The 15,108-nt window shown below is 37.1% G+C and overlaps 2 protein-coding genes across 6 annotated transcripts in view; one reads left to right on the plus strand and one right to left on the minus strand.

Moving 5' to 3' along the window:
- LOC102311109 (collagen alpha-1(XIX) chain) overlaps positions 1-4,753 on the minus strand; it is a 103,024-nt gene extending 98,271 nt beyond the window's left edge. For 3 of the 5 annotated variants that reach the window (XR_006053246.1, XM_005915485.3, XM_005915482.3), the window contains exons 1-4: positions 4,141-4,351; positions 1,647-1,768; positions 956-1,030; positions 768-867 (exon numbers count right to left, since the gene is read on the minus strand). Coding sequence is in view for 4 of the 5 variants with exons in the window: in XM_005915485.3 (XP_005915547.1) it covers positions 768-867; positions 956-1,030; positions 1,647-1,734 (263 nt within the window). In the remaining variant the exon portion in view is untranslated. Of the gene's footprint in view, positions 1-767; positions 868-955; positions 1,031-1,646; positions 1,769-4,140; positions 4,352-4,646 lie in introns of those variants that run through there. The other 2 variants (XM_005915483.3, XM_005915484.3) reach the window with 2 other exon arrangements.
- Positions 4,754-14,540: 9,787 nt separating this feature from the next.
- lmbrd1 (LMBR1 domain containing 1) overlaps positions 14,541-15,108 on the plus strand; it is a 46,918-nt gene continuing 46,350 nt past the window's right edge. Inside the window, exon 1 of the mRNA XM_005915487.3 lies at positions 14,541-14,665. Coding sequence (XP_005915549.1) covers positions 14,600-14,665 — 66 coding nt within the window. The 5' untranslated portion in view covers positions 14,541-14,599. The remainder of the gene's footprint in view (positions 14,666-15,108) is intronic.

Here is a 15,108-nt window from a genome sequence, read left to right on the forward strand (position 1 = left end):
TATGCAAACCATCGCGCTTTCACTTATGTCCCAGGTCTCATGTGATACAAATGTAAAAAGGGCAATAGGCTTTTATAAATTCTATAAAATATGATGCTACTATACACGTCACATCAGCAGCAGCAAGGTGACGCCACATCATGACCCTGCCAGATGACTGGGGAATAAAGGTCTTCAGTAAGTGAATGTGTCATTTACATAGTCATTTTAATATTCCTGTCTTATTATACAAGCTTGGGACTTTTTCCCATTCCTTTATGTCCCAGTTTTTGCCCTTATGAGATTTCAAGAATAAAATGCAATATATATTAATTCTGTTCAAATTATTCCCCATCTACCAGCTCACCTCACTGCTTGCCCTTATTAGCCAAGGCAAATAGAACTATTGCTCTGAGCAGGGTGTATCTGGGTTGCATCAGTTCAAGCCTTCTGTGAAATTCAGTTATGGCTACACTGTTTATTTTTATTTAGATTTTCTTCAGCCAAATCCAAGAAAGCAAGCTCAAATTCTCATTATAGCCACCACAATAAAGACACACATTAGCAGTAAAATATCATAAGGTCCTGCAATATTTGAGTTATAAGAAATAAGCACATGAAGGAGCCAGAGAGCAATAGCCTGCAGCTCAATACTGATCATAGCCTTGGACACACATTTTTATAGCATGGTTGTATTGTGAGGTTTTCTCCCAGTGAACAATGCGAACATAAATAATGAAGAATGTACACACACATGCACCCCTAGCACAGATGTGAATGCTACCTACTTTGTTGGCTTAATAAGTGGACTGCTTCCTAATCGAAATGATGGCAGGTCTTCTGCGATTGTTCCCTTTCGGAGAAGAAACATTTCTGTGAGATCAAATCCTGCGGGACAGGATTACAATGCGTTACTAGATTTGAACAAGCCGACGTCTACATCCCCACAAAGCCACCGTGTTCATTCGGTACCTACCTGTGATTTCCAGGGGACGATCTAAAACATCAGAAAACCTGCGTTCCTCTACGCTCAGAGGGGGGCATGAGCCATCTAGGGGAAAGCAACCGAGAAATTGTTTGTGTTGGGTGCAGATGTTCATTTATATTTTGAAGCACTTTTGACTAGGATTACAGAAAAGACAGTGAATCCATCACGAAATAATTTCCACTGTGCATTTCTTGTAATTTTTTTAAGGCAAAAACTTCCTAAGGAGAAAAAACACATCAGACCAGAAAAATCAGTTAAAAGTTGTTGTTTTTTTTCTGTTAATCTTTAAAAGTTTTGCTAGAACATTAAAAAAAAATGAAGAAACGAGAGTGTCGGATCCAATTTAGAGACGTGGCTACATCAACTTCACAAAAAATGAAATGGAGATCAGCTTTATGCATTTTGATTGTTGTGTAACATATTTATCAATCAAAAGTTTGGATTCAAGTAAAGTCATTGCAAACAAAAACCAATGAAGATGGATTTGGACACAGACAAATGTCTATTATTATAATAGAGTCTAAATATTTCTGTCTACATCTTCTTCAAATTGACATTAATAAAAGATCAGAGTCCAGAGCTAGTAGTTTATTCGTAAAATATCACCATCAATAATCTTATTTTGTTAAAAGGAATATGCTGTTAGGAGCAAAACGTTGCAGACAACAAACCCATGTACCTGATTGTTCGCTCACTGCCATCCCCAAAGCGCAAGGAATGGAATTTAAAGTCCAAAGGAGAGCAGTCCACCTTAACAAGCAAATCATGGCTCTGGCTCTAGAAAGCAGTCCACCTGAAAACCTGGATGGAAACAACATGGCTTTAATTTCAGCTTCAGTTTAGTTAAGTTAAACAATGGATAAACACGCTGTATTACAGAGAATAGCCCAAGAAAACAATGAGCCCATTTTATTATAAGGATGCTATTATGTTGGGCAACAGTATCTTTTAATTTATTTGGATTCATTTAGCAATCTAGTGTAGAAAGTTGTTTACATTCAAGTGAGGAAGAAATAATATACACACATCTGTCACATTCTAATCACTTCTTTTCATTATTAGAAACATGACTCCATTATATTATATGCAAGTTGTATTATTGCAGAATTGAATTCAGCACTAACATGTGCCTGATTTTCCTGCTTTACCTAACTCGCTTGTGCATTCAAATGTCCCTAAAGCCTTACTTTGGATTTATTTCCGTCACCATGGTGAAGCTGGCGAGTTGTTCGTTGTTCGTTGTTTTGTTCTAATTAAGGTTTTCATACAGTGATGAATTCAGATGTTTATACCACAGCAGTGTTTACACTTAGCTATGTTTCTCTTTAAGTTCTGCTTATCCAGCGAGCCAAGCTTCTCCATTTACAGCTTGTAATCCATTCAGTCTGTTCATCTGCTCTCCTCTTTTTTAATCAATATTCCAAATTATATTTACAGTATGTGTGACAGTAATTGTACGATGGGTTTTATATGGGATTGGCTTCTTGATCATATTGCCACAGCCTTGATCTTTTATTTATGTAGTACTCAATCAACACTATGTTCTTCAAGGATATCACATGTGAGTATCAAACCTGGAAACCTCCAGTTACAACAAAGTCCCCTGAACCATTTCACTATGCTGCCAAACAAAATCTTCTGGATTACTCTCGTGCCATTGCAGAGGTGCCACACATTTTTTGGGTAGTCGCACTGGATGGTGAGTGTTTGCTCCAAAGTACAGTCGGTAAAGCACCCTCAACTTTAGTGGGCTTTTCAGACTAACACTTTTAGAAACGACTAGATTGCTCTGCCTGAAAAACTGGGGCGCTGCCAAAATAATGTTGACAGATGAACTCAAAAGGTAAAAGAATTTCGCATGGCTTTTTCAACGACTTTCAAGGACTTCAAGTTGTACAGGTTAAAAAGAATCTGAATGCACTTGAGGTACTGTGCATGATAAAATCTCATGTTTTATTGTGCTATATTAAAATTATGCATTAAAAGTATGAAGTGACCTCCTAATGAATAAGCAGTTTGGAGGATTTTAAATTTGTGGCAGCGTAGTTGCAAAGACTTTATCTATTTCCACCATGGATGACAACTCTGAAGACATTCCTAAAAAAGATCTCAAAAGGCCCTAATACAGCTGCAGCAAATTAAGGTAATTCCAATATCTATCTTACAAAAAAGGCAATAAAAAGGAGTGTCATACATTTATATATACATACATAATTCCCATCCACCCTTCAAGCCTTCCCCCACTTGATCATAAAGTTTTACATGCAGGCCTACAGTATCATGGCGCTCGGTAATGAAGTGGCCATGCCACTTCCTACAGCCAGTCTATGCAAGCGTCACAGGCAGTACAGAGGTATCACATTCCGTGTCTGCGTGGAGGAGTAATATTATTCTGGTCATTTCTGCAAATGCATGCAACAGACGCGGCTCTGCAGGCGGACCCTGCTGTCGCAGTTACTCCACACCTTTACAAATCGCAGTCATATTATCGAGGTCTGTGCGCGAGTTAAGCTGCAACTTTAAACCCACACGCTCCCCCCGGTGCAGCAGCATGGTACACAGCTGCTCTATATCCGCATCAACTAAACGGACACAGGGGCAGTTTAAGGTAGTTACACGGAGGCTATGAGCCCGTATGTATCACAGGCGCCAGGCAAAACCGTGCGCACTTAAGTTGTTCGATCCATCAGTCATTCAGCCACTTTCGCTCAGAGGCAATAACTCAGTGCAACTATGCAATATTCAAAGAAGCGTGTTTCTATGCGCGACCGCTGATTGGCTGTGGGCTTTTGAGCATTTTTTTTAATAAGTATGAAACGTAGCACTTGATATTCGTTCAGTGTTTAGAATATTACGTAATTTGCGGTTAACAAATAGGCAAATGTGGTGCGTGTTTACTACTGCAGAGCTGCAAGAAAATCAGAAATAAGCCGTTTCTAAGGCATGGGTCCCAGCACAAGTTACACGGATGAAGCCGGGAGTTTAAGTAGGGAAACAAATAAATAAAATAAAAAAAACAAAAACACACTTTCATGAGAAAACAAGCAAAATATGCTCGCTAAAAGGGGATTTTCAATAAATCCACAAGCTGATTTCTACATTAAGCCGTTTTTTCTTCTTCTTTTTTAAAATTTTCGTTTACTGTGAAATTAATTTGATCCATAAGTACTTACAGTATCTGACAAAGTTTCCTCTAAGGCGAAAACAGAGAAAAAAACCGCGACAAAAGCATAGTCCATGTGTGGATACGACCAGTCCGATTCCGGATTCCAAGACTTGGAAATAAAAGTCACAGTGGGATCGCCAGCCCGATCGCTGTCCTTATTAGTTGCACCGAGTGGCCCTCCCACTCTGTCATTATTACTGAAATGTTCACTGACAGAGAGTTCAGCAAACAAGACTAGCACACAGTCAAACAGCTTTGATATTCAGTAAAATAAATGCCCGATTGCAGTTCAAACAAACTGTTATTAAAAGAGCCAGGTGCGGGTATTGCACGGCGTTTGATGTATTATGATTTCATCAAAAATCCCCAATAAAGACCCTAAGCATGTGGCTTTACTTGATAGTAAGGTACTTTTATATTAGCAGTAATTAGAATTATCCAAGCCAAGCTTAAAAGTAAATATGTGCAGAATACAAAACGTGTCAACGCGTATTCATGCTGATCCATGCTTACCTGGCTATTCATCACTTTATAAAAAAGACGTTATGCTTTATTATAAAGCGGAATGATGAGCAGGTTTAATAAAGGCAGCTTTCAGGGGCAGTCCCTGTGCTACAGCAACAAACTCAATCCACATACTATTTTAGTTAGAAGACCCAAATGCCATGTTGCAATACTATACTGCTATATGGTAGCCAACAACTTATGTTTCAAATGCAGGTTTGACAGGCTTGTGAGCGTAGACTTTATCCAAACCTAGTGAGGGTTTGCTAATGTTTACCACTGTCCGAACTGAGTTTCGTCACATCCATATTATTGTAATCTCTTTAACAAAAAGAGCTGTCTTTGTTAAAAGTGTTGGTTGAATTAAAACTACTTAGTATCCTAAAGTTTTGTTTAAAGAAAAAGGTCAAGGCACCTGCTCAGTACAAACAGGTGTTCAAGATCCACACATGTAATTGTTTAGACAGATGATTTTCGTGCACCCTCCCCTTCACCACAGGGCCACACACTCCGAGATACACATTCAAGCATTGTGCTAAAAAGAAACCGAGACAAGGGCTTGAAAGAAATTCAAATTCAAATGAAACAGATGGCCAAATTTCTTTGTTTTAGCACAAACATTTCTTTAGAGCTCCTGTAGTTCTTTTAATTTTGAATCGCTATAAGAACTTTTCTCATCTCATGCTTAAAAGTGTGACTTGGTGTGTTAGCACTGGAGTCACAAGAATCCAAATGTTGGAAAATTGTTTTGTGACTGTTAACCCCCCTCCTCCGTCCTTTTTTTTAATGAACTGATTTATTTTTCATCAGAAACCGGCTCTGTACCACCTCCAGTATATGTGTGTGTGTGTGATTTGGGCAAACTTACTCTTAAAGTAAAACCAATAAATAACGAAATAATGAAAATGACAAGGAGCCTTAATGGTCCTTCAGGATACACTGTATTTATCAGAAATACACTATTAAAAGAGTTTGCATCAGTCAATTTGAATGTAAGCTCTTTGTTTGTGTTATTGTATTATTTATAACAATAATTTGGTCTTACTCGGGAAAAATGGTTGTTGCTGTGGTAACCTAAAGGTGTTACTACTGGCAAAGCATATATACATTGAATAGCTATTGCAAAATTATTTATTTTATTTTTTTTGAACTGCACCAGTTGCAAATAAGATTGCTTAAGTTTATGTATTGGTAGAGCTGAGAAATACAATCCACTGAGTCCTACATCTATTAGAATAAGGAAATAATACAGTTTACAGTTAAATAATTATGTGCAAATACATAAAATGTAACCTTAAATATATAGAATTAATTCACTGTTAATTACTCAGGTAATGTCTGGATTGCATACCTAATTACTGGCCAGATTAGAGATCACAAATGAGGTCGAGAACTTTTAATAAAAGTCCAGCATATTCTGTTCCACAATCTTTGCTTGCAAAGTAATCCTCTCGCAGTGCTGTGAAAAGCCAAGCTGTTGCTGGGTTGCTGCTCTGTGGGCAAAGACAGATTGTGTGTGGTGTATGAGGTTGGGATTTTTCTTTTGCTATCCTAAAATCCTCAGTAAATCATAAGCTGTCAAAACTTTTCAGAAGCATTTCTTTGGGAGCTCCAATGAAATCTGCTCACGGTATTGTCTGCAGATTATCCAGAGTAATCAGGACATTATTTCAAAAAGACACATTGCTGCTGATGTTGTTTTGTCTGTGAGCAGTCCATTTTAAATTCTTGTCACCTTTCCTCTAAAGCATTTCTGAGGCAAACACAGAATTCTCAACAGGTTCCCGGATATATATATATATTTTTTTTTTCTCCATTAAAAATTGAAAACCTGAGGTTTTGCTGTAAACGGACACCTGGTCATCACTTTGGTCATCACGTTGACATTTATTCCCATTTAATATATCTTCTGTATAATTTTTAAAGAATAAAATGCATGCAACATGAACTGAGATACATGAAAATAAGTTATCAGTTCTTAAGCAGAAGTCACTGTCATTTAAAACTTGGAATACAAAAGCATTGGGTTTTTTTTTTTAAATCACAAGAGAATATCCCTCTAGATCTTTTTATAGTTATGGGGACTTGCCCTTTGAAATATTTTTTCCTGGCATTTCAGCTTTAATAGACAGTCAGGAGAGTCAGATAACAAAGGAAAATCGGGGTGGCAAGCGACAGATGCTCATGCTGATTCTGGCCCCAAGATATTAGGTTTACATGTTCAGTGCCCTTAAAAATAATAATAATAAAAAAGATTCAAAGACATTTGAGAGAAAGCGCCCTTTTAGAGATTTTTAACCCCTGTGATTTCCAGAGACTCAATCACAGTACATGACCTAATCTACTGTTTTACTTGCAAGAGATGGTGTGGGTGGTTTAGGAAGATGACAGCTGAAAGCCATTTCTGCCTCATAAAAATGATTAATGTGTTATCATAAAAATGCAACAACAACAAAATGATAAACTAAAATTGTCTTTTGTTTCAGTTTCAGTGATTTTTCACATCAGATGAGAAATAATGTTATCAATTGCAGCCTAGCAAATTCTTAAATTTTCACCTAATGATTGTAAAAACTTTCACAGAACTTCAGTTAAAATTAACAGAAAATAGGAACTACTAAAATTTGCACAACTGTATATTGCCTACATATACTGATCTACACAGCTTTAAGCATCATAAAATTGGGCAATTATACATGATGTACCTTGTACTAAGATAGACTAGCTAACTAAAGTAACAGGTGAAAACTCTCGAGTCTCTAGCTTAACTTTCACCCTTTCATCCTCTTTTTAGCTTTGAAAAAGCTTCTTTTGTCAAATCCCTCCAAGTTTTAACTTAGAGAATTAGCGAGCTACCGTTGGTTGCTAACAATGACAAGCTGTGTAAACAGTGCGCCCATGCCCAGCGGTCAAACATGCTGCTTGAATATATCCTCTTATGTTCCAAGAATAAGGACTGAGCTGGCATAATTTTACCTTTTAATATTATCTAAACTGAAAAACATGCTCTCAAATTGTTAGCAAGACTTACACTGGCTAGCTTACAGTTAGCTATAGAACTTAGATCATTAGCATTTCTTTCCTTTATTTTTTGTTAAGTAGTTAGCTTATTACTTGTTAAATTATTTCAAAAGATTGCTGGTGAGGCAAAGAAATTTTTCTTAAGAATAGGAATTATATTTTTCTCAAATTCATTTAATTGTACAAACTATACACTAGACAAAGTACAGGTAAATGATCAGGTTTCAAGGTGCTTTTACTACTAAAACATGCTTCAATACTTTTAACAAATCCGGTCACCATAACGTCTATATGTGCTAATTAAATTAAGGAATACATCTATCTTGTGGTAAGCTTAATATTAGTATGGTTAAGGACATTATTTTTTTCTTAATTTAGGTAGTGTTTCATTACTCATTTGATGGTGAAAAAAATGGGGGGTTATTAATGACAGAGCAATAATCTTACCAATTCCTCCTTTACATACATATTTACGTGTAAATGCAGTTTGTAAATAAAACAACACAATAATTTACTTCTTGTAATCTTTTTCTGATTTGCCCTAATACAATATAAATGCACTGAATTTCAAAATAATCTTACAGTACTCTCCTCTTTGTGCGTACGCGTTTCTGCCCGTGTCTGTTTTTCATAGATATGCACATGCATAACCTCGGCAAATACTACTGTTTTGTCAAGCACCTGTTTGCTTTGAATATAATACTAATCGCTGCTCTGAACCTTCATTCATTTCACTCTTGTTAAAGTGGTTTAGGCGCAAAACACCTGCCTGTTTTACAAGATGATTAACTAAATTGACATATGGCAAAGCACCAGACAAAAACATCATATTGTGTGTCACTAATCTGTATGCAGACATAACCACTGATGTGTACCTTTCACGTGCACATAAAAATCACAGAAGCTATTAAGGAGTGTGTTTATCATTTCTGAGAGCTCACCTGGGCATGAAAGCTTCCAGTATGCAGACAAAAAAGAAAATGAATAAAAAGATACAATAACGTGTCAGTTTTGCCTAGAGCTATAGATCTGTGGGGTATTTTTGTAATATGATCATATAATTGGCTTGCGTATTGAAAGCAGTGAAAGAAAATCAGTTGGTTGCCAACTGACTGTCTGCTGTCTGAAGTTGGGCTTTAATGTGGTACGTACAACCAGTAGGCATCAGAATTTTAAATTAACTACTCCTATGTTATTATTACACCAATGGCATTGCATTTGACAAAAAACATTAAACACTGGAAAATATTACAGTGTGTTGCACCTACTTTGTTTGTATATGCAACATTCTGCTTTGCAATTGTGCACTTTTTTAAAATATGTCTGTATTGGGAATTTTCTACAGCCACTGAGTCACTTTACATAAATTTGCTTGTGATGGCCAACTTTATAATATGCAAATGATACACACCCTCTGTCTAGGCTAGGTAAGGTAAAGACAAGAAACACTCAGCATTATAAAACTATACACGCACGTGCATTCTGGGACCCCTTAGTACCAGCTGAGGATCATTTAAATGCTACCAGAGCTGCTGACTATGTCTATCCCTTTATGACCACAGTACCTATCTTCTGTTGTCTGCTTCCAGAAGGATAATGAACCATGTCACAAAACTCAAAACATCTCAAACTGTTTTTTTGAACCTGACATTGAGTTCACTGTACTCAAATGGATTTCACAGTCAGCAGGTCTCAATCCAACAGAGCACCTTTGAGAATAAAGAGAAGAAAAAGACCTTGTTCATCTATTATTACATAAACTTGAAGAGATTTCCCATTTTAAATTGACTCTTTCATTATAAATAATTTAAGATTTTTAATGGAATATCTATATTGGCATACAATGGCCAATATCCTGTGTGCTAGTGACACACTGTGTACCTAATGCAAGTGCGTCATAGTAAGAGACTGATCGATAACAATGATAATAACAATGTGATTAGTCAAATGAATACATATATTTGTATACATGTATATATACATATATACAAGTTTGAGAAGATATTTTTTAGCACAGCTTTGCAATTTTCTTGCAAAAAGACAAGAAAATACAGCACTGACTACCAGAATGACTTTAGGAAGTTAGGTGAAGGAATACAAAGAGCCAGAACACCTGCACCTACACCTGCAAAGAAGAAGGCGGTGCTTGATGAATGGAACAAATGCAGTACTTTGATCCGGGAGAGTAGATGTAATGTGTGGTTTTTTTTCAGTGTTTAATAAGATTTAGGCAACAAACCTATATGTGGTCAGGTTAAGAGGTCAGGAAATAACATGTTTTAACTTTGCCAGAAGATTTCAGAACAGCTGCCTTTAGTTATTCTCCAAATGTTTCCCTCAAGCTGTAAACCTATGACCTCACAATGGCATGGCTGGTCTATAGCGATGAGAGTGATGAAGCGACACTGATAACAATTTAGCAAAATAACCAACAAAGCTATAAGACCATGAGCTCCACCTGTTTTCGGACACAATAAGGAGGAGACTTCAAAGTTTACAGGGAAACAAAGACTATTTTGGCAGTACGCCTTGTGTTCTTCAGATGAATAATAAATGTCAGAATCAGAAGAAAGTGGATGATGGGTGAATGTGATGCTATAATTTAACTGAAGCTGAAGAAAAAAGGGGAGAGGAAACAGCTACTGTTATAAAATCAAAATACACATTAAAAAGAAAAGTCTACTTAACTGACAGAAGTATGAACAATGGCTTTCCTTTTTTCTTTTCTTTTTTTTTTTTTAAAACAGCAAGCCCACTTTTAATAGAATTTGGTAGATGGTCTCCATTGGGGCACATTGCCAAACAGCACTAAATAAAGGCATTTGCAGTTTTGAAAGGTTGCATGAATTAAGCAGACCTATATACCTTCCCTGTGCAAGTGAATAATGGGTATATCTTTCATTAGTTTAATTAAAATTCAGGGGCATAAATGAAGCTTAGATATAGGCCTATTGATTTTAGAGAGTTGAATTTATAAGTGTCCAAACCAGTAGTGACCAACTAATTAACTGGTAAGAATGTTCTTCATTACAATTAGTTGCAGGCTAATTTCCTCAATACAATAGATAGCTGGTGCTCATAGAGATGTATTATTTTCACTCTCTGAAACGTTAGAGTCTCAATGTCACCATAGGCTGCTCCAGTGTTCCCTTTGCAAAAGTAATTACTCAAGTAATAATTTAATTTTGCTACAGTAATTCCATACACGGTGAAGCATGGCTGCACATTCCTTGCCTATTGTAATTTAAGAAACAATATAGCTCATAAATGGAGTAGATTTATTTTACCTATTGCACTTAAAACTGTGAAAAGGGAGCCAGAATGAAAAGATGAAAATTCTTTATAGTGAGATAGCATGGGTTTTTGCATGCAAGATAAATTTGATAGGAACTGAAAGAAATGGTGAGTAGTCTCTCAGAAAAAAGAAAAAAAAAATCCCGAGCACATTGTCACAACTCACACAGAGTCTAGAGTCTGGAAAAGTTTATATAGTCCCAACACTGCACAGGTTTAGAGCCCACAGTCAGCTGTTTTGAAAACGTCAGTGACATAGCTTTGAGGAGGCTACAGCTCCTCTAGTCACTAAAATGAAAATAAAATGAAAAACATTGTCTTCCTGTTATTACACAGATATTACAGGTAGAAAAGTAGCTATTTGCTGTATGTATTTCTGAAGCTTAGGTGAAAAATTCAACAAACGCGTGAGACACATAAAACAGACCAATGTAAGCGCCTATATGACGGTTATGTACACATTCAAGTTACCAAAGCCAAGAAATAAAAAGAATACGGTCATAAAAGGTACTCATCCAGTGAGCCACTGATCAGACATATACTCTATACTAAAAGTACTAATTAAATTACTTTGATGGAGGCTAATTAGCTATATGGATCTTTACTGAAAATACACTTAGCTTAGGGAATACTTTCAGCACAGTGACTATGGTGGTGTGGAGAACTGCAGTGTACAATTAACAGGTATACTCCAAAGATAGGCTCTACAAGAGAATGCAGCTTCAGGTGCACTGCACCCTGATTTCTAAAGCCACACTTCCTCCCGTTCAGCTAATTTAATGCTTAATGAACCAGATAAGTTTTCCAAATACACTGGACCAGTCCTGAATGTAAATTATGCTGCATATCAGTCTGAAAATGCACCAGCTCACAGCTGCTATTTGAAACTTTACAGACAATACTTTGTACCAGAAGAGCATTTGCAGGAAAAAAAGAAAGAAAGCAGAGAAAAATAAAAATAATGGGATACAAAGAAATTATATAATTTCACAAGATTATTTAAATGGCAGTCTCCCAGTTCAGCTTACGTGCCATAACTCAAGGTTGAGACAACTGGATAGCCTATTTGCCCCTCAAGTAAGCCAAAGTGCCGGTTGCCCCATAAGCTAACAAAGGTGTTACATTGGTGGGTCTTAACGAAATACATTCAGATTGTTAACATAACCACAACATAATAAGAATAGAGGTGTTACTTCTTTTTTTTAAATCTTCCTGCTAGAGCAGGATACTGTATCACATGAAGTAGGCAAAGGAATATGAATATGAGAGGTTAGAATGAAAATATTTCTGACAAAAAGAACAAATAACTAGCAACGCTTCATGGGCATTTAAATTACTCTAACTATTGCAGACTGCCTGTGTTTGTATCAGTGATGAAACACACTGCGCTGGAGTTATATAACAGCACAGATTCATTGCAGCCATTCATATTGAGATTCTTCAGCATAATGCATCCTCTTACTGAGTGTTTGGTGGTTGTTTTCCTTTCAGGACATCACAGGCCAACTTGAGATTTTCCCTTGAGAGTGTCTTTAAGAAGATTTAATTGTATATAATGGTGGAAAGTTGTTGACTGACTGACCTTCTGCTAATGAGACAGGTATTGTGTTGTAATGAATAATCTCTGGTAAGAAGGTTCTTGTGCATTTCTGTTTTACTTCATGTGCTGCATTTAAAAGTGTAAAAAATACTCCACTATATCACAGGAAGTTACTTTGTTTTGTTTTAAACAATTGATTGGCTTATAAAATACTGAAGGCTGTGAACTTTTGCATTATGGACAATGAGTGCATAAGCTATTATAGTTAGAATAGCCTGACCTCGACTTCAGCAGCATTAGCAATTCTGCTTTCAGGCAATATCGATCTAATAATATACAATCTATCAAATGCCTGACATTACTTAGTTTCCCTTTTGCCGCCAGAACAGCTCTGTTATGTCAGCCCACAGACTTTGGCCCTCTGGCTGTGTTCTGTGGTGTCTGCCGCCTGATTTTAGCACCAGATCATTTGGGTTCTGTAGTTTGCTGCAGGAGTATGTTGCTGTCAGAGAGTGTTGTTGCCGTCGGGGTGTGGTTGTTTCTGAAGCAATGTTTGGGTGTATGCTGCCTGTCAAAGTGACATACAGTACTGCTTAAAAGTCTCAAGCTACTCCTCATTTCTTTCTATTTTGCCTCCAAGGAACCAGGCTTTCTTCTAAATTTTTTAAAGTGATCTTGAGCAGTAGTTCTCCAGGACATTTGAAGGTTTTTCGAAAATTTTCATTGGACACCAGCTGTTTTTTCATTCATATTTATGCAGTATTAATGCAGAATGCAGTGTGTCCTTAAAAATATGGTAAATGAAGGACAAAAACAGAAGTGGCAGGTCTAAAAAAATATCTTCACTAGATAAAAAGTGAAAATCATGCTCTTAAGAAACAGGAAATTAAACTCCGACACAGGACCTGAGAGATGCATCTAGCTCTTGAGTTAATCTATCTACTGTTTGCTGAAGTCTCATCAGAAATGGTATCCAAGGAAAGTTGGCTGTTGAGATGCAATTCTTAAGACTGGGAAACAGGCATCCCAAACTATACAAGAACTCAAGAGGGACTCTGGTAAGTGTTGACAGCTTTCTGTAAAATACTGTGGAGGCTCTATCATGGCTCTATCAGCCAGTGGTGTTCAGGATCTTGTCAAAATTGATGGACTGATGAATGCAGAAAAATACAGTCAGGTAAACGACAATGACCCCCAAACACACTGCCAATGCAGTAAAAGTATACCTGGAAAGAAAAACACACAATAGAACAATATCGTGGATTGGCCTCCCCAGAGTCTGGACCTCAACAATTCTTAAGCAGTGTGGGATCATCTTGACGGAGAACAGAACAAAAGGCAACATCCAAAGAAGAGCTTTGAATGTCCCCCAAGAAGCCTGGAGAACTATTCCTCAAGACTACTTAAAGAAATGACAAGAAAGCCTGTCAAAGAAGGTTCAGGCTGTGCAGAAGATTAAATGTGATCATGTTTGATTTTCAAGTTCACTAGAATAGTATAAACTGCTTTTTGCCTTACATGCTGTATTCCTATTTATAAGAGCATCAATAACAAAAATTGCAGCCAGTATTTCCCATTTTACTACCAAAATATACAAAAATTAGTTAGCTCAATACTTTTCCAAAGTACTGCACATTAATGTCAGAATCCAAGTCTTGCGGAACATCGCAATGTAGCAAGATGATCAATGCTAACCCCTTTATTGGTGATGTAAGCCATAAATAGCAGCAATAACAAAACACCAGAAATTCAGTTAAAAGAACATTTAGTTGAACATTCAGTCTTTTTAAAGTTAAAGGCAATATTTTTCTTGTTGAATACTTTTTCCCCTGCTGATGGGAGCTATACAGATTATACCTGGAGCTTAAATATTCATTTACTCACTGGGTGTTTTGTGTTGCTTCTAGTCAAGAAGCAGACTAGACTAGACGTGTTGTATTTTATCACACATACTTAAATTCTGCACATCACGATAAAAATCTACGATTATCAGTTCAGCATTGACGCTTGAACGCGCTTCCTGCGGAGACGTCACGGTCAGCTGCCCGTCTCTCCACCGTGGTGACGTTAACAGGAGCACGTGGGTTTGTTATTGCAGGAAGTGAAGATGGCGGCTCAGTCGTTGCTAACAGAGTCTGTGCTCGGGTGGTCTATTTTCACCGTTATACTGTTGGTAAGGAAGCACGACATTACGTAGTCGCTTTATAAAGTAGTGGAGCGGTAAACGGTTAGCCCGAGTTGTGCTAGTAGGCAAATTCGTTGCTTTAACATCGGCGTTAATCGGCGCAACATGGCTACAGCGCATTAACGCCAGCACTGTCTTTGGATTGGTTTTAGCTAACATTAGCCGTGACACACTTACAGGCTGTCGCCCTATAAGAGGCTTTCAGTGAACTGTTTAGAATATTTTGGTGTTGCGTACTGTTAGTAACATTGGAATTGTTAAACACCACTTTGTGGAGAATAGGAATCTGGTATTGTTACTTAATTTCATAAAAATCTAACATCCACGGTTAGATCTTTCCTGTATAAAACCACCCAGCTGTACTGTAAAGTGTCTCCTTGTTTTTAAACGCACTGTTTTTATTACAAATAAATAAGTGCTGAAAGTGGAAA

This window comes from Haplochromis burtoni, unplaced genomic scaffold (assembly GCF_018398535.1).
Source record: "Haplochromis burtoni strain Fernald_Lab_line unplaced genomic scaffold, NCSU_Asbu1 Contig_12, whole genome shotgun sequence".
Taxonomy (NCBI): domain Eukaryota; kingdom Metazoa; phylum Chordata; class Actinopteri; order Cichliformes; family Cichlidae; genus Haplochromis; species Haplochromis burtoni.